The sequence below is a fragment of the Thunnus albacares genome, chromosome 3 (genome assembly GCF_914725855.1).
Source record: "Thunnus albacares chromosome 3, fThuAlb1.1, whole genome shotgun sequence".
NCBI classification, from domain to species: domain Eukaryota; kingdom Metazoa; phylum Chordata; class Actinopteri; order Scombriformes; family Scombridae; genus Thunnus; species Thunnus albacares.
In genome coordinates, this window is record NC_058108.1 from 20,010,231 (window position 1) to 20,029,974 (window position 19,744).

The window sequence follows — 19,744 nt, forward strand, 5'->3', positions numbered from 1 at the left end:
AAAAATAATTAAAAAATGATTTGACATTTATGGAAATACATGTATTTGTGACGAGAACTAGATGAGAAGATTGATACCATTTTCAGAATTTGTCTAGTAAATATGAAGCAACAGCCAACAGGCACGTAGCTTAGCATAACGCTGAAAACAGGGAGACAGATAGTCTGACTCTGCACAAAGATATATCACATTTGTTTAAATAAAAAAAAGAAGAGTAAAAATGGCAGGGGGTGCTTTAATGGGAGGGGTTATGTGCTGACTATGTCTTGGCCAGGAGCATTGACTTATTTAAGTCTCCTCTAGTTGCCAGGCAACCTCATGGTGATGATAATATTTCAAGAGGTCACTGCGCTCGGCCAAGAAATAGTCAACACATAACCCCCACTACAAGCACCCCCTGTCATTTTTACACTTCATTAAAAAAAGAGATATATCTTTGTACAGAGCCACACTAGCTGTTTCCCCCTGTTTCTAGTCTTTATGCTAAGCTAACCGACTGCAGCTCCATATTTACTGTACAGACAAGAGAGTGGTATTGAGGAAAGAAAACGAATTTCCCACAATGTCGATAGCGCCAAAGGTGGACCAGGATAAAATAAATAAAGCTAATTCCAGTAATGAAACATAATAAACAAATAATAAAATGAAAGATAATAGAGACAACTGAGGCAAAATCAAGTTAAAAAAACAAAACAAAACAAACTCGTGTAAAATCTGGATAAGCTCTTTGATGAAAGTAAGTTTTAAAAACGGATTTAGAAATTGATAGTGACTCAGCAAACCTCACTTTTTTGTTCCTTGGGTCGCTGATTGCAAAGGCTCACTGGAGCACTGGAGCAAACAAGATCAATCTCTGCGTGAGGATCTCAAGCTACTGCGTTTACAGGCTCAAATGGGACTTTTGAGATATTGTCCATGATGGATAGACTTGCAAACTGGGGCTGCATGGTCCCATACTGTTTTGATTTCACTATGGGGACAACCAGGGCTCACTTTACAGGTTTTGTTGATGACCGCCATCGATCACTATGGTCGTTATGTGCAGACTATGCCAACATGATTCCATGTACCTTAGATAGGTTAAAAAAAGTATTTGCTATTTTACATAAATGTAAAATAAAGTACTGAATTACTGATATGCTTAAAGAAACAGCTGGCTCCCATATCCTCACATTTTCCATCCTTCCTTTTCATCACTTATGATCCTGCAAGATAACTGATATTTGTGTGAATAAATAAATGTGTGAATAACAGTTTATTATAGTCATTGCTTTTGTATGCGTATTTCACACAAACTGTTTCACTCAGCACGGTTCAAAATTGTGACTCGAGATTGTGATAAGTGATGAAAATCAGTGATAAATCTGGAGCTCTCACTATGAGTATTTCTAAATCATACATTTGATCATTCACATCATAATCAGAGCACAAACAATTTTCATATCCTGTTACAGCACAGGATGCTCGCCATAAAGAATTTCATACACTTAATTGGAGGAAACCATGTCTTTGACTTGGATAATCATCCCTGATTGATTGTTATAACACATCTGGTAGAGTAGAAGTCTAGAGTCGTTCCGCATGGGATTCATTTTTATTACTTCTCATGTTTCCACTGTTACAGCACTGTACAAATGAAGTTTTGATCACACTTCATCAATTTATCAATACATAAATGCTACACTCAATTAAAGTCACTCTAACAATCATTTCATGGTCATTCAGTAAAATAAGTCATTATCATAAAGGATTTGGTGACTGCAGGGTTAAGTTCAACAGAGAAACAAACAAACATCTGGTTTTCATTTTCTGCTACAGAGACAGAACCATCAGGCTTCATGCTGCTGCGTCTGGTTGCAGGTTCATATTTGTCTCTTCACCCAGTTGCTGCCATCTGTTCTTGAACTAATGCAGGTGAAAATCAACACCTTGTATTGCATAACAAAAAGTTATTTTTTGATTAATGTGCTGATTTCTTAATAGTCTATTGAGTTGAAATACTAAAACTTGAGCTTGTATGGAGGCTGCTGGTTACCCCCTACTGATGTGGACTTGAATTAACACTGTAAGTCAATTAATCAAAGATTGTGCAATTAGTATATAAATCAAACCCACATGTAAGCACAGGTGCTCTCCATCTGGACTGGATTTGCCCTCTTGGGGGCCCTGGGATAAAAATGAGCTGGGGGCCTCTACTGGCCCAGGGTTTGCATTCTGAGTCCTGTGTGTGGTTGGCAACAAAACAACTTTGGTTAAGATTAGTAAAAGATTGTGGTGTGGCTTAAATGTTAATAAATATGTTGTGCTTTAAGTCACTGCTGATCTTTCTCTTAACTTAACCAAGTGCTGCCAGAACCTTAACATAACCATAAAAAGTTTAATACTGATATAGTTTCTACTAGCGGATACTGTACTGCAGGATCAGATATTTTGGTGAAAAGAAAAAAGAACTATGTTGTCACTGAACATTTCACTCATATGTTCAGTATCAACATTTTTGCAGCTTGCCAAATTTGTAAATTAACAACATTTTCTTATTATGTTGAGAATAAACATAATTCAGCCAGCATAACGTTTCTAGCAAAGCATAAACCTAAGCGACGGGGTTGCTGAATGTGCTTTAAGTGTGACGGGGGACCAAATCCACAATCCTCTGTCTGTGCCAACCTGTCTACCAAAGTTTATCTGAAGTTAACATGAAGCTTTGAGTCTGTTAAGCTTTTAGTCTTTCAATATAAGTCTGTCTTTGTGTTACTACAAATCAATTACAGATTAGCATGGAAACACACTTTCTATGGAGACAGAAAGCCTCATATTAACTTCAAATACCTTGGTATACATATTTCCACAGAACTTTTACATCACTTACATTGAAATCGCTTTAGGAGGAAACCTTTTAATGCCCAATATGAACAAGAGAAATGATCAGAGCAAGCAAATCCTGTTTCAACATTAATATGGACCACTAGAACACTGCACTCCCAGAATGCAGGCCTACTGGTGGTTCCTACAGTCTTTAAAAGTAGAATGGGAGGCAGAGCCTTCAGTTATCAGGCTCCTCTCCTGTGGAATCATCTTCCAGATTCCGTCCAGGGTGCAGACACCCTCTCTATGTTTAAGAGTAGGCTTAAAACTTTCCTTTTTGATAAAGCTTATAGTTAGGGCCGACCAGGCTCGCCTTGGATCAGCCCTTAGTTATGCTGCTATAGGCCTAGACTGCTGGGGGACTTCCCATGATGCACTGAGCTCCTCTCTCCTCCTCCTCCTCTCCATCTGTATGCATTCATGTAACATCAATGCATGTCACTAACTTTGCTTCTTCCCCGGAGTTTTTTGTGCTTTCTCATCTCACAGGAAACCCTGGGTTCTGGGCCGAGCCTTCGCGGTCCTTCACAGTCCTGTTGGCATCCTTCCCTGGCTGCTGCTCTGTCATTGTCATTATTGTTATGATTGTTGTTATGATTGTTGTTATTCTGCCCCCCCCCCCTTTCCCTCTTTCTTTCTCTCTCTCAACCCAACCGGTCAAAGCAGATGGCCGCCCACCAAGAGCCGGGTTCTGCTTGAGGTTTCTACCCGTTAAAGGGGAGTTTTTCCTTACCGCTGTTGCCAAGTGCTTGCTCATGGGGGAATTGTTGGGTCTCTGTAAATTAAAGAGTACGGTCTTGACCTGCTCTATGTGAAAAGTGCCTTGAGATGACTTGATGACTTTTGTTGTGATATGGTGCTATATAAATAAAAATTGATTAATTGATTGATTGATTGATCTGAATATTGTTTTTTGGACTCACTTTAAAAATTGTGAACCTATCCTTTAAAGTCCCTATAATTTCAGTTTATGTTGAAGTGGTGCATGTGGATTACCAAACAAATCTGCAAACTAATAATCACATGATGAACCTGAAAACCTTGAAGCCCCCAGCACTCACTTTGCCCTGCAGGTATATTAAGCCACATGGATCCTTGATATAAAAAAATCAAGCTACATTTATATAACTTATTGAAATGCTTGTGTGAGCCTGAGGGAGAATGAATCCATAGGCTGCATTCGCCTTGGGCATCTGTCTCAATTACAGAGACAGGAACGAAGACAAGGTGTGGAGTGCACACGCACATACACTGACAAGTACACACACACACACACACACACACAGACACACAGACACACACACACACACACACACACACACATTTTTGTTCCAAACAAATAGGTCTCGGCTATACCAGTCCCTCCTTTGAACCGAGTCAATACTTTCTCCTGGCATTATGTCTGAAAGAAAGGAGATGCTCTTGGGATGAAGCAGTCAAACACCACACCGCTCTGCTCATATACCATGACCGATATAATGAGCTAAATTAAGTTTTAGGAGTGTAGATCAATAAGAGTGGACACCAAGAGGGATGGATGGTACTTTATTGGAGATCACACAGGCTCCAGTTTCAATTCTGTCCTCACCTCAAGTCACTGAACATCCTTATCTTTCTCCTTAAGTATTGCAAAAAGGACTGTCTCTTACAAAGGAAAGGGATGATAAAGACACGTGTGTGTGTGTGCGCGCGCGCGCGCGTGTGAGTGATTAAGCGCCTGTGAGAGGAGAGATAAAGGATTTTTTGATGCCTCAACACAATATTCTCTCTCTCTCTCTCTCTCTCTCTCTCTCTCTCTCACACACACACACACACACACACACACACGGACACGGACACACTCATGCACGCGCGCGGACGCATATGCACACATAAAGGTTTAAAAACAGCAACCGCGCAGCCGGTTCGCATCACTCAACTTGTTGCTCCTGCTTCAGCATCCCCACATCACTTCACTGACTACAGAGGCAGAGCAGGTGAACAGCTGACAGCTGCGCACATTAAAGCCGACAAGTGGAACAAAGAAAAGGAGAATACTGAAACATGAGGGCTGTGTGTGTTTGGTTATCTGTTCTACTTTGGATGGACAGCTGTTACAAAGCAGTGGCAACAACAACGGGACAGAAACTCAACGACACCTCACTTTTGGGAGATGGGCTGTTTTCTTACACGGGGCATTTGCTGAACGTTTCGGGGAAGGTGGATAACCGGACTTCTGGTTTTTTCCTCCTGGACTTTGATGAAGGGATGCTGGAGGACTGGCGCTCTCTGGCCAGTAAGAAGCGCCGCGGCGGGGAGTCGCAGGACGGGAGCATCAAAGCGCTGCTAGTGGCGTACTCTCTGATCATCGTGATCTCCCTGTTCGGAAACACCTTGGTGTGTCATGTGGTGGTGAAGAATAAGCGCACCCAGTCCGCCACCAGCTTGTTTATAATGAACCTCGCTGTGGCTGATATCTTCATCACGGTCCTCAATACACCCTTCACTCTGGTAAGACCACCTTTAATCTTGGAGAAGGTTCAAAGTGTATATGTGTGTGTGTGTTGTCCACTCACAAACCGTCCATTAGGCCCCTCTTGTTTTTACACTTTCAAGAAACAATCCCCAAAGACTTTTTCATGTCTTTGGGTAGGGTGGTAACATTTAACTACAACATTTAAATAGCCTATAAATATGTCTCTTAAAAGCAAGTTTTTTTTATAATAAACATTTCTATGGGTGGAAATGTTGTCCTGTTTTGTTTTATCATAGTTTGTCCCTCCTTTTTTCTCCTCCACCCCTCCCCCCCCTCTAGAAATGTTTGCACATACCTGCACTGGTCAAAATATCAAGTGCAGACTGTTGACACCAAAAGATGGCGCCATTTGTGTCATCACCAGATTTGACAGAATCTGCGTATGTGTGTGTGTGTGTGAGGGAGAGAGAGAGAGAGAGAGAGAGAGAGAGAGAGAGAGAGAGAGAGAGGGTACTGAATTAATTAATTTATCTTGGTCCTATTAATTCCCTTGCTTCGTGACTTACTGTGAAGCAAAACTTTGAAAGCTTATTCGCATAGCCAGTTAAATATTAATTTAGAGACATGTGGCTCGATGAGTGTTTGATTATTTATTTTGCCTTGACAGTGTTCAAAAAAAGTCTCTCAATGTCTCATCTTGATGGATGGATGAAGTTGGAAAATTGACAGGTATACGTCTCCTAAAGTGTGTGTATATGTGTTCCCTCAGGTCCGATTTGTGAACAGCACCTGGGTGTTTGGGAGGACAATGTGTCATGTCAGTCGCTTTGTGCAGTACTGCTCCCTGCACGTCTCCACCCTGACACTCACCGCCATCGCACTCGACCGACGACAGGTTTGTCTCCATCAGTGGATTCATAGTTTGATATGTGAAGTGCCCGCCTCAGTTTTGATGTGAATGTGTGAATACTAAATTTAGTAGTGCATTTTAGTCACCTGGCCAGTGGTGGACTCAGGCTGTCTCAGGGGCAGGAGCGAAAAAATATAAAGGGCACCTGATGCATTCAATGGGCCCCCACTTCACAATGTTTTTCTCCCATACAGTGCACCCTATAGGGCACCTTTTTTCATTGAAAGGGCACCATAATTCTGTACTTCAGTATGTTAGACTTAGGGGAACCCTAAATTGCACTTTTTCCATTTTTTTTCACCCATACAGAACCTCCAGGTCACCCCATCACAACAGCATCATAGATCACTGCATTACATCCTCTTCATTTAAAGGGCACATCATATTTTCTTGTTTTGGGGGGTTCTTTACAGGGCACTGTCACATTTTCTTCCACTGAAAGGACACCATGAGGACACTTCATTCCAGATAGTCACATATAGAGGAACTATACAGGGCATTTAATCCTGATTTAGCCATAACTAGACAGTCATTACAGAACTCTGGTATGTTTTCTCCTTTGTGGGGGCACCGTAGAGAACATTTTATCATATTGTGGGGGCACCTTAGAGGACACTTTCATGGTATTTTTTTGTCTTCGGGGGCACCAGGTGGGTGGTTGCCCACCCTGCACCCCCCTGAGTCCACTAGTGCACCTGGCAAACAAATCTTCCCCTTTATTTGGAGATTTTCTGATAGGGGGTCCAGACTGACTTGGCAAGATAAAATGCAATAAATATCATCAGCATCAAGAATATATTATTGTATAGTTCAAACTAGAGCTGCAACTAATGATCATTCTCATTATCAATTAATTGTTTTGTTTATAAAATGTCAGAAAATAGTGAAAAATGTTACATTTTCTTAGAGTCCATGTGCTGACTTCAAATGTCTTGTGTTGTCTGATCAGTAGTCAAAAACCCAAAGATATTCAGTTTACTATCATGTATGACACAGAAAAGCTTCAAATTCTCACATTTGAGAGGCTGTAACCAGCAAATGTTTGGCATTTTTGCTTAATAAATGACTAAAACCATTATTTGACAATCAAAATAGTTGCAGATTAATTTTCTGATGATCGATTCAATGATTAATCGACTAATCATTGCAGCTCTAGTTCAAACAGTCTCTATATTATTGTACTGAAACCTTATGAGAAAATTATCACATTACCAATATTATTATCTCCTCTTTCTTTAATTGTCTTCTGTTTTTTGTAAAGTGCATTGAAGCACTTTATGAATTTACACTGAAAATAAACTTTTTAACTGTAAAGTCATCAAATGGCACCACGCAGATACTTAATGCCCTTTCAAGTATGTGGGAGTTTTATACGAAGCTGATGATAAATGCCCATGACAATGACAAACTGAATATAGCTCTACAGATAATGACAAAACTTGATTAATGTTTGCCTCTACTGTTAAACAAGCAAACTTTAAAGTTTACTTAATTTGTCATTACTGTATGAAATAAATCCTACAGTCTTTAAAATGAAGACTCAGCTACCATGTCTACAAGGTACCAATGGTGGGTAAAACTGCATTTTTAATGCAGGCAAAATGAATAATAGAAAACATTCTGCTGTATCCACACTGCCTTCAAATCCCAGAATAATCTCAAACAGATTTCATGCTTAAATAAAGTAAGAAACTGAATGTGTCTGACAAGCCACTTCAAGAAACAAAACACAAAAAATGAGCATTTGAATGTTTACTTATTTATTTTTAAGCTCACATGAAGTGTTTCGCCTCAGATCACTGAGGAGCTGAGGTAAGGGTGACATGTTTTGCGTGGAGGATGCTGGATCTCATCAAGGCTGCTAGACAACAACAATGTTATTTTCAATAACATCATTTAATAAATACATTCATGGAAGAAAAAGAGAGCAGATAGATGTGAAATCCTAAGAAAAAATCCACAGACATCTGTAGTAGGCGTCCACATCTCTCCGTCTACTAGATTGATGAATCAGTTGAACAGCAACAAAAGACAGAGTTTCACACAGATTTCACATCCTGTCTTCTCTTGCACTAACATATTCAATAACACATTTTCTGACAAGCCACACATTGCAGTCTGCAAAGACAGCAAATCAAATAAATGACATTAGCTGAACTAAAAGAAAATTGTACATTTAGAGACATTCTTACAAGCAGCACAGCAGTGACACAAAGAAAAGTATCATCCCATTAAGATGAGTTTCTTTCTCGAAACTGAAACTGTCTCCCTAGTTAATAATTCTCTTACATTTGCAGTCCAAACATGAGAGAAGAGAAGAGGGTCAGAGAAAAATATTTGATACAGCATGTAGACCAACTCTAAGTGAGAACATGCCACATTCTTTTTGCTCTTTTAGCAATACTGAAAAATTATTCATGCTTTTATATCTTCATGCCTGGACTATTGTAACACCTTGTTTACCTGCGTCAGTGCCTGAGCTGTAGCCCAACTTCAGACCGTTCAGAACTCTGCAACCAGACTTCTTACATCCCCCCAGTTTTAGCCTCTTTGCACTGGTTACCATTAGAGGCCTCTTAGATCTGCTGGATCAGGCCTGCTAGCTGTTCCAGGGTCCAAGTTAAAGTCAAAGGGTGATCGAACTTCTGTTGTACTGGCACCTCAGCTCTGGAACAGTCTTCTAGTTACTATTTGGTCTGCTGAATGACCTGACTGATTTTTGTTCACTTCAGGTCCTCTCTTTTTTGTCCAACAAACTGAAATTATTTAAGCAGAAGGGCAGCATAAGAACAATAAAACACTATAGAAGATGTATAAAATACCATAATTAGTCCATATGATAAAAAACTACAAGAAATAAGAGTAAGATAAAGTGCTTGTCTTATTGCATGTGGAATAAATTTAAATTTGAGCCTGTCGCACCTAATTTTCATAACCTGGTTTCTCTGGCCAGAGAGGAGGATAATTGAATAACTAAGCCATTAGTGGTCTCTCACTTCTGTGCAGTTGACTAGTTAAATAAGACATAGACCAATTTGCTGTCTGCATTTGAACATGTCCTGAAAAGATATAGAGATATGGAAACTTTTCAAAAAAAGTTTTGTCCTAGTGTGCTTTTCTTTGCAAAAGAAAATGAATGGAGAATTTTTCATCTTGAGCTGGAGTTGAATCTGAAGGTAACAAAGAAATCGTGAGCCGACAGATTCACACCCTTGACTCTTTTCACTAAAGCTGTGGTGACTGGAAAGACAAGGAACTATAGTGCTGCTATAGATATAACCGAGGACACTGACGAGCTGCGTCTGTAATTGCTCCCTCATTCACTGACATTTCTCTGCATTTATCAGAACAACAGAGAGTTTGCACAGTGAAAGCTCCAAAAGAAAAAAATCTATTACCACCACCAAATGCTCCCTACATGATAAGTCCTTGCAGCGAACTTTGCAGTGAGCAGTAAACAGAGATTTCAGTCTCTCATTAATCAATATTTTGTCCCACTGCTGCCGGTATAGTGTTGCATAACTATGATTTATGACTGTTACCTTAGGAGCAAAGGCAAACAGTGGTGTTCATGCTGCAAACACATTTGTGGAGTTAAAAAGTTCAATTCTGACCCCACCTCAAGGTCCATTTAGTAGCTGTTCTGGAGCTTTTGATCACATAATTTGCATCTTGTAGAGATTCAAATTTCTTCCTTCTTAGAGGAAGTTTCGTACTCGGTAGCTACATGTTTTGTTTCTCTAGCACCCAATAATGTGATAATTTGACTGATACTGTAATTTAATTTTTACTGATAGGGGAAGTTACTGTAGCCTAAATGGCTGTTTCAATTAGATTGATTTGCCCTTTCATGTCATGTTGAGTTCAACACTCTGTTCTGTGAGCTATTGTAATGAAATAAACATATCAAACAAGTATGGTCAAGTTTGGTTTCTTTACTCAACATAGCATATTCCTAGAATTAAATCTGTTTGTGTTTCCACCACATGATATTAAAAAAATAATAATTTAGGAATATGCTAGCATAATTGAACGAATTGCAATAGCCTCTTCCACAATTATTCAGCCTTATTGTCATGACAGGTGCTCAGCGTTGTGTTATTTTCTTGTACTTGCCAAAACAATTAGGCTGTGTGCTCACACAAATATAATAGTTCTCAATGCAAAGTGATGCTAACTTTTCCTTATCAGGAAATAAATCAGCATGGGTATGGGCGGGTTCATTTCCCATTGATAGGAATTTTAGTTTAATGCATCTTTGTCTGATAACAGCATACCACTTACCATCTGTTGTAAATTTCAAAGTCTACATAAAGCCGAGAATTTACATTTCCAAACATGAAATGATCATCAAATGTTAGATGACACTAACAGTGTTATAAATGTTGTATACTTGCACACTTTACATTTCCATGAAAAAAGCATACTTTTTTACATTATTGCATTATCTGTCAAAATTATTACATCATCAGTTTTGGAAAAAAAATGACCCACCTGAAAAGTATTACATTATCGGTAAAAATGTGATTAAAATATCAGTCAGGACATTTGTGCAAATTTTATTACACTTTCAGGCATTATTATATTTTCAGGAAATAAATACATTATTGGGTGTTCCATTTTGGGAATTTCTGAGGGCACTTGTGATGTCCTTTCCACCAAGGGTGTAGGTTTGGTTTTAACTTTTGGACATTTTTTGTTGTTTTGCTAAAACAGTTGAGCACTTGTTCTCTGTCTCTCTTTTCTCTTTCATATGCACAGGTGTGCACATATAAAGAGCCTGACTCACCTGAAACCGGAGTTGTATCATGAAGTTTTCTCTGAAAAGAGTAAAATTAAGACTAAAATTAATATTTAAAATTGACATATGACACAATAAACACAATAAATTTAAAGAAACTTGTGAGTGATGTGCTGCTTTGTTTAACTTGTTATCTGCTGTAAACCATTTTCAAATCTCACCTGAGATTCTACAGCTCTGCACTTCTTTCAGTTTGTTTATTTGGGTGACACAACTCGATGGTTTCATGACAGAGTCACAACAATGTGCAAACACTATTCATTCACAACTACTACTACTGCTGCCAGGCTGCAGCTAGTCAACGATGCATGATACACTGGGTGTTCTGGTGCCCTTATGGTTAAGGCACATACCATCTAACTGCAACGTCTATGGTTGAATCCCTAGCTGGGGGACCCTTGTTTTGCATGTCATATCCCTCTCTCTCCTTATGTTTTCTGTCTCTCTACACTGTCTGCCAAATAAAGACAACAAAAGCCTGAAAAAAGAATGCATACAGTAATACAGTTTGAAGTTGAGGGTTGCCATATCATAAGGTCAAGTATCCCCCATATCACGTTTTTTCGCTCTTCATCATTGTAACCCATATTTTGCAGAAAACACGCAAACCTGGCAACTCTGCATAGATCTTAATGTGTGGAGTTAGAATTGCAAGATGGTTTGAGATTGGTAAAATAGAGTCATTTCAGCAACACCTTAACATCGATCAGGGAAATGTCCTTACCATCCATACCTGTGACCTTGCCTTCCACTATATGCTATATATATATACATATATATGTACTACGTCTAGTGGGTTGATCTGTTAAAGCTCAGGAGACAATAGGAGACTTGCAGACCAAATCAGCTTAATAGCATTCAGCCATCATTTTGTTATCTACACCGGTCTCCAGTTTCCTGCTGTGTCAAAATGTCTGCTGTGAAAAAGGTCTATTGGCTGAGATGAGAGAACTGAGTCATCAGTTGATCTAATGTACTCTCATCTGGGCTCCTAAGCTATAAAAGCTGGCCCATTATCTGTCTGTCTTCCTTCAGCTGGCAACCCTGCATCAACTTCTTTTCATTGTATCATAGTACACATCCTCAAACATCCATATGTTGCTTTCATTGCTTGTGTTGATGATTTTCAAGTGTATCATTTAGACATTCAAATAGAAAGTGAAAATAGAGAACTAGCAAATAGGGAGTGATTGCAGAAAGTGAGAAAAAGTACTATTCATAAAACATGCTGTGTCCTGATTCCATATTACATACTATATATATTTGCACTATATACTCATCTTTATAACATACTGTTTTTGCAGTTAATATGAAAGAAAAAGTTATTCTTTGTTTCTGGGGCGCTCCTGAAGCTGTTACACCGTCATAAACAGTGAACTTGATTTGTCTCCAGCTTAATTGAGCAGCTTCTCCATTTCCTTTGTTCACAGCACTGTGAGAGACAAGAATCAAGGGCTTTTTAAGAAGCACCAACTGTTTTTGAGTGTACTTATTTTTATGTGCAATACAGTTTGGAACACTGTCTGCATACTGACTGTTTTTAGTGTATTTTATTTAGTAATTTTCCAGTGTGAATGAACAACATTTGAAACTTGCTTTAGTATGTACAGTAGAATGCTCCTGCTAGAGCTGTCCATGGTGCTGAATTTGAAGGGAGTACGGGTTGATATGTAGAATAATGATTTGGTGTCAATGTTATTTTTTTCAGGCATCCTGTGATATCAGAGATGTGGGTGCACTTGTCCTATGAATGTCAATGCGGTCAACACGGAGCAGTCTAGTTTAGATACAGTACTGTGTAAAAGTTAAGGGTACTAAAAGTAAAGTGAGGATGCTTTCAAACTTAATGCCATGAATAGGTTTTATTTATCAATTAACTTCGTACAAAGTGCAGTAAACAGAAGAAACAAAAATGAAATCAATATTTGGTGTGAGCATGCTTTGCCTTTAGAACAGTTCTGCACACAGTTTTTCAAAGTACTTCGGTATAGGCAGGTTGTTCCTGCATCTTGGAGAACTTGCCACAGTTCTGCTGTGGATTCAGGTTGTCTCAGTTGATTCTGTCTCTTCATGTAATCCCAGACTGACTGGATGATGTGGGGGTCCATACTATCTGCTGCAGGACTCCTTGTTCTGCTTGTCACTTCAGATAGTTTTTTGACTCTAGTTGTATGTTTGAGATCATTTTCATACTGCACAATAAATTTGGGACCAATCAGACACGTTTCTAATGGTATTGCATAATGGATAGTAATGTCCAATCTTAAAAGCTTAAAGTGTTTTGCCTTACATTAACTAGCAGGTAAAGGTACGCCAGGAATGAGGTTATGAAGAACAGAAGTGTGTTTGAGTTGAGTTTTAGCTCCTCTCTTTGGATGCCATTGCGGCCACAACAACAGAGAAAATTCCAGCGGCGATGACATGACATGAGTGCAGATGTATGGCCTTGAACAGATAATGCAGCATATGTCTGCTCATATCTGCTTGGCATACCTATGACAAGCAGATATAAGTTGAAATAGTGTGAAATCCTGTCAGAAGGCATAGACACTGTATAGTTGTCCCATTTAGCTTTATGAACCATGCTACATAATGTATACACAGTCATCCACCATAGCATGCAAATAAGTAAGAAGAATTATAGTTAATACTACTACTACTACTACTACTACTACTACTACTACTAATAATAATAACCGGCAAATGAGAGGATTCATTTGAAAAGAAGAGCTGTCTTAATTTAGGCTGCTAATGCACCAAAGTCCAAAAAATATCTAAGTAACAAATTGACACGCTCCTCATAATGGGGACTTTTACATGTTTTGTTGCACAGGTATCTAAGGAAACATGTGCTCTGATGTGTCTGTCTAAAATTAACATCTGGTTAGGCTAAATGGATGTAAATCACATTACTTGTTTTTTTCTTAGTAGCTTTTCATATAAGGTCAGTTTGGTTTGCTTATTATTAATTGATTTTAGCTGTGTATTATAAAAGGTTTGACTGTGACGGTGTCATCATGTACCTGTACATTTTACCTGATGTCACAGATGTACTCGCAACTCATGAACCTCAGGTCAAATTGTTAATGACAATTCTGATGACTATTGTGACCTATGCCACTGGTGGAAATGACTTTGAACACGTTTTATTCTCAGATGATTCGTGACTCTATATGCTTCATCACCAATGACACTAGGGAGAGTCCCGAATATTAGGGACTTACAACCACAATAGAATTTCATTTAATGCATCTGCATGAATTAATAATTTATAATTCTCAGTTTTCTCCCTCAAGCTTCTCCCTTAGCACTGATTACAGTGTTTGATTTGCTAATTTATATTTATTTCTTCTTCATTACTCTTAATAACCTGTTTTGGGTTAGGAGCTGAAAATTGTGCTCTTTCTTCTTTTTTTCCCACTATTTGCTAATCTAAAAACATAAAACAAGATAAAAAGATATTTTGTTTGAATTTAAATACGTTTTGTTGGTGTGAGCCTGTTTGAGGCGAGATACTAATCTCCTCTTTATAGCAGAGTCCCACAGTGGCTTGAATTCTGGGCTCTCTAATCAAATCATAATATACAGTCATCCTGAGCTTAATTCTCAAGATAGTTGGATTTGGTGCATGTTTGAAGGTTTAGAACTGTTTCAGTCTGAAATATGTCCACTTTATACAGACAGATAAAGTCAGATTTTGGAGACAATTATCCACCTCTCCTCCAATTCTCCATTACGTGCCTCTACAATTCAAAGGACAATTAGCTTGGGCTTCATATAGACCTAAATGACATCAGCAGGCCTAGCAGGTTAAAGAGCTAATTAGCTGCTCAGCTGCAGCAAATTAAACAGCACTAACGTACCTGCAAATGTAACTTTGGTTTGGTTAGATGCTGGTTTGGTCATTGCTGTTCAAATCCATTAGCAACACACTTACTTTGTCTCCAAGCCATACGGTATAACTCCATTAGCCGGCCTCCCACCCACCACAGCCAGCTGAGACAAAAAGGAGCATTTCTGATATTTCCCCTGAGACTTTTCCCTTCATTCTACTAATAAAAACTATTAGCATTGGGTTAATATGTGATTAAAAGTGATTTTAGTTGCCCATAAAGGTGTAATTCCAGAGGGCAAAAATCTATTTGTTACAAACCCTAACTAGTGTATGACAATTAGGCTGATTGTGTGCCAAACAATATATGGATTCAAATGGAAACTTTATGAAATATAGCAAATGACATATGCATTAAGGCTCCAAAAGCCCAGATTTATGAAGAAGTGTCATCATTTAATGGCCCTTTTAATGCAATAAGGTGATTAAATCCATTTTATATGTTTTCTAAAAATTGCCCATCGTCACAGAGAACTAGAGAAGGATGCATTTTTTCTTCCCCTTAGTTGGTTGCCTGGGTGTTGTTCAATTCCTGACCTGTCCTCTGAGTCCAGTCAGCATTGACAATCAATCATCATTAAATTAAAGTGTCACAGCACAGTCACAGTAAACATATAAAGACCATTTCCTTTTAAGGAAATAGCTGTTGATATTTTTCAGGTTGATAAACACTAGTATGAAAAATGCTTTCTTGTCAGTCACTGCTTTGACTGTAAAAATACTTTCAGTAAATAACATGACCTGATCTTTACACCCTGCTTTACAAATGAATAATCATGTAGCACTTTTCAAACACAAGTTACAAAGTACATTACGTTAAAAATAAAAAGTGAATTGCAAATAAGAATAAGAAATAAAAAAAAGACAAAAATGAATTCCAAAATTAAAATTCCAAATCTACAAATTCCAAATCTCACTGGTGATCAGTGGAAGGCAGTACGGATGGTGTGATGTTGACACTTCTCTCAGAATGTGTTAAAAGCCTGGCAGCAGTGCTTGTTACAGTCTTTGGATGTTTCGCATGCTTAGACCAGAATAAAGTATGTAGCAGTTAACAAGTCTGCAGGTGATAAAAGCACGGGTGACCTTCTTTAGATCTGAAAATGAGAGGAATGTCCCAATCTTGATTAAATGTCTCAGACGGATGTCTCTGCAGGAATGTGTCACTTACCTCAGCATCAAAAGACAACTGTTCATGTTTCATTATCGATTAACCTGCAGATTATTTTCTTGATCAATAGATTAGTTGTTTGGTCTATAAAATGCTAGAAAATGGGGGAAAATGTTCATCACTGTTTCTCAAAGCCCATGGTGACGTCCTCAAATGTTTTGTCCAGACCAACAGTCCACAACCCAAAGATATTCAGTTTACTGTCATAAAGGACTAAAGAAACCAGAAAATATTCACATATGAGAAGCTGGAATCAGAGAATTTGAAAATCTTCTTAAAGAATGACTCAAAATGATTAATTGATTATCAAAATAGTTGGTGGTTAATCTAATAGTTGGCAACTAATTGGTTAACTAATCTCTGGAGCTCTAAATGACACTAAGGTTATGTGCCTCTTTTTTAAAAATATTATTAGATAAGGCACACAGACTAAATTGGCCTTAACACCAGCAATATTATTTCAGAATGGGTACTGGTCCACTCATGAACAGAAACTGGAGCTGATGTTAGAATCAACCCCCAAAATAAAAACACAGATGTATATGGATTAAGTGTTTTTTGCTCTGACCAAGTGATATGTGTGTGTGGTGGTTTCTCCTAGGTGATTTTACATCCTCTGAGACCTCGCATGTCCCCGGCACAAGGCGGTGTTTGGGTAGCTGTTATCTGGATAATGGCCAGCTGCTTCTCCCTCCCGCATGCAATCTACCAAAAACTGCTGACGCTTACATACAGGTAAGATGACACACACTCATACAGATCAATAAGGACAGATCAATTGGAAATGTATGATAATATTTTCAGTTGAATCTCCGTCATACTGGTGATGGGGAGGTGGTGGGTGGCAATGATATTTAAAGAACCACATCCAAGGACTGGGAGAAAGATCATTTTTCAGATATGGTGACATCATAATATTTACTTTCCCACACTTTTACAGCGTGGGAATGTAGATACTGGTATGATGGACAAGATTAAAATGAGAAGGTATACTGTGGCAGAAATTCACCCACTGACAAAGAAAAAAAATCTTCCTATTTGAACATTTTTTAATTATACAATTTCATCTATTTTTGCCTGCCAATGTCGCTGCACTCAGCGAGAACTTTATTAGGAACACATCACCACCCACTATGCCCTCAATAATAAACATAAAGTAGAATTATCACCTTTCTGACTAATATCATCAAAAACTGAAAATGTATAAGCTTTGTGAAAGTAGAATTTATGACAGAAGTGTTGTATTTGATTGCATTAGATTGCACAGGTGGTCCTAATAAAGTACTCAGTTAGCGTATATTATTCCTTATTCCTCCTTTTCTTAATATTTCGTGTCTATATCTGAGTTATTTCTCACCTCTCATGTCCTTTGAATGCACTCACCACTGTCCTCATTCTCACCTTCTTTACTATTTTTTTAATCTGCCTGTCTTGCTTCCTCTGTAATTCGCCTCACCAGTAAGGAGAAGGAGCGCAGCCTGTGTGTCCCAGACTTCCCAGAGCCATCAGATGTCTACTGGCAGTACATTGACCTCCTGACCTTCATACTTCTTTACATGCTGCCACTTCTCATCATCACAGCTTCTTACATCACAGTGGCCCGCCGGCTGTGGCGCAACAATGCCATCGGTGACACCACAACAGCTCAACACGCTGCCCAGAGACGAAAGCGGCGGCGAACCTTGGCTATGTTGCTCCTGGTGGTCGGGGTGTTTGCTGTCTGCTGGTTCCCCCTCAACTGCTACGTGGTGCTGCTGTCCAGCCAAGCCATCCACTCCTCTAACGCTCTTTACTTCTGCTTTCACTGGCTGGCTATGAGCTCCACCTGCTACAACCCTTTCATCTACTGCTGTCTGAATCCCACCTTTCGCCAGGAACTCCGCCTCCTTTTGGACATGTGCAGGAGGAGACGAAGGGCAGTGGTCGGGTTGGAGCCAGAGCTTCGCCCTGCAGCCGCCGGCGCTCCCTGTCACAGAACTGCTTGGCCCGACAACCACGAGTCCTCGAGGCCAAGGCATGCTTTGTCACACTCAGGCCACGCCTCTTCACAGCAGAGTCACGCTTCTTCCAGTCAGTCCCACGATCTTAAAGATACACATGTGCTCTTCACTGCCAGGCAGGTCCTCTCAGGAAGAACTGACATCCTCTCAGTGGAGCCCATTGTGGCTGTGAGCTGACTGGAACACTACAACTGTTGGCACCAGTATTTGTGATTCTTAAAGGGACCTATTATGCTTTTCCTTATTTTCAATCATATATATAATGTTACAGTGTCGGATGTTCATATTAAACATGGGCAAAGTGTCGAATAATGAGGTAAACATATGTAGATGTAATTCCTGTGGGCAAAAATCACCAGCTTCAGACTGCTCTGAACCCTCAGTTTCCAAGGGATTTTTCTACTTGTCGGCATGTGATGGATTGTGCAGCATGTGAGTTCACTGCTCCGCTCCACTGACATTATGGTGTTTTTCCATTGTTTTGGGGTTAGTCATGCTGAGCCATGACTCGAGTCATGCTGTGAGTGTTTTTCCATTACACAGCACAACAAAATTAAATACGTAGTTTAACTGTTGGAGGTGTACTGGTAATCTGCAGCTCTTCATCAAACATCATCATCATTGTGACTGTTTCTGCTTGTACTATTCCCCCTGTATTATTTCTAACTGATGCTGAAAAAAGAGCTCCAAATATGTCCATATGTTGATGTTTCAACCTGTTTTTAGCACTGCTAACAAATCTCCACTAATTCAGTGAGGTACATATTTCATTTCCTGTAAATTCTTCACAATAAAAGTCCTGTTAGGTCTGTTATTTAGTCATTAAAAAGCTTTTAATTTGAAGCAGTAAAGCAGGAAACGTTGGGTTTGCATCGGCTGTAAGTTAACACGACTCTGATACTGCTGCCCATTGGCAGGCTTCCAGAAAGCTGACCAATCAGAACAGTGGACTCAACAGGATGGGGGCCTTAAAGAGACTTAAGAGACAGAGGTTGAACTGAGGGGCTGTATAAAGGGCCAATATAAGATAAAAAAGGAGTTTTTTGAACTGTGAATCATGTAAATCTCCACTTGTGAAGTCAAAAAATAAATATATAGAGCTGGAAATGAGCATAATAGGTCCCCTTTAATCCTATTTTAGGATTTCTTCATGTTCCAAAGAAGACAGGGAATCTGAAAATCTCAGTGTATGGCTGGACCCACACAGGATTGTAATAGCAGCAAAATCAGAGATGTGTTTGTGATGGCTTTAAATTGAGGAAACTGTCATTTTGTTTTCCATTAGAAACTGCGAAGGAAAATTTTTTTCCTTATCCAACTTTTTCTCTTTTCATGCTGCTTTTCCTTGTTCCTCTCGTTGTATGCTCCGTTGTGTGACAAGAACTGAGTCCTCCACCAAAAAACAGACAGCACAATCTCACCACAAGCCAGCCAAACTTGTTATCTGAGATAGTGCTACTGTACATTTGTAAAACACATTGGTAAGTCTTCTAACCCTAACCCTGTGATACTTATAATGCTAGAACTAACACGCTTAACACTGCAATACAAAAACGATGCTGAGTCTTCTACATAGATAATTGGGTAGTGAGGATGCTGACGTTTTGCCTTTAACATGCAGTTTTAGCTTCAAGGACAGATTTAATATCC

General features: G+C 39.1%; 1 protein-coding gene across 1 annotated transcript; it reads left to right on the forward strand.

Moving 5' to 3' along the window:
* Positions 1 to 4,737: 4,737 nt before the first annotated feature.
* On the forward strand, positions 4,738 to 18,376 carry gpr83 (G protein-coupled receptor 83). Its single transcript, XM_044346306.1, has 4 exons — positions 4,738 to 5,355; positions 6,090 to 6,215; positions 16,696 to 16,829; positions 17,554 to 18,376. Exons 1-4 carry the CDS (start codon positions 4,909 to 4,911, stop codon positions 18,269 to 18,271), a joined length of 1,425 nt encoding a protein of 474 aa, XP_044202241.1. The 5' UTR covers positions 4,738 to 4,908; the 3' UTR covers positions 18,272 to 18,376.
* Positions 18,377 to 19,744: the final 1,368 nt, after the last annotated feature.

Coding starts and splice junctions, on each gene's coding strand:
- gpr83 (XM_044346306.1), top strand. CDS start 4,909: ATGAGGGCTGTGTGTGTTTGGTTATCTGTTCTACTTTGGATGGACAGC. Junction 5,356..6,089: donor TCAATACACCCTTCACTCTG/GTAAGACCACCT, acceptor GTGTTCCCTCAG/GTCCGATTTGTGAACAGCAC. Junction 16,830..17,553: donor CTGCTGACGCTTACATACAG/GTAAGATGACAC, acceptor TCGCCTCACCAG/TAAGGAGAAGGAGCGCAGCC.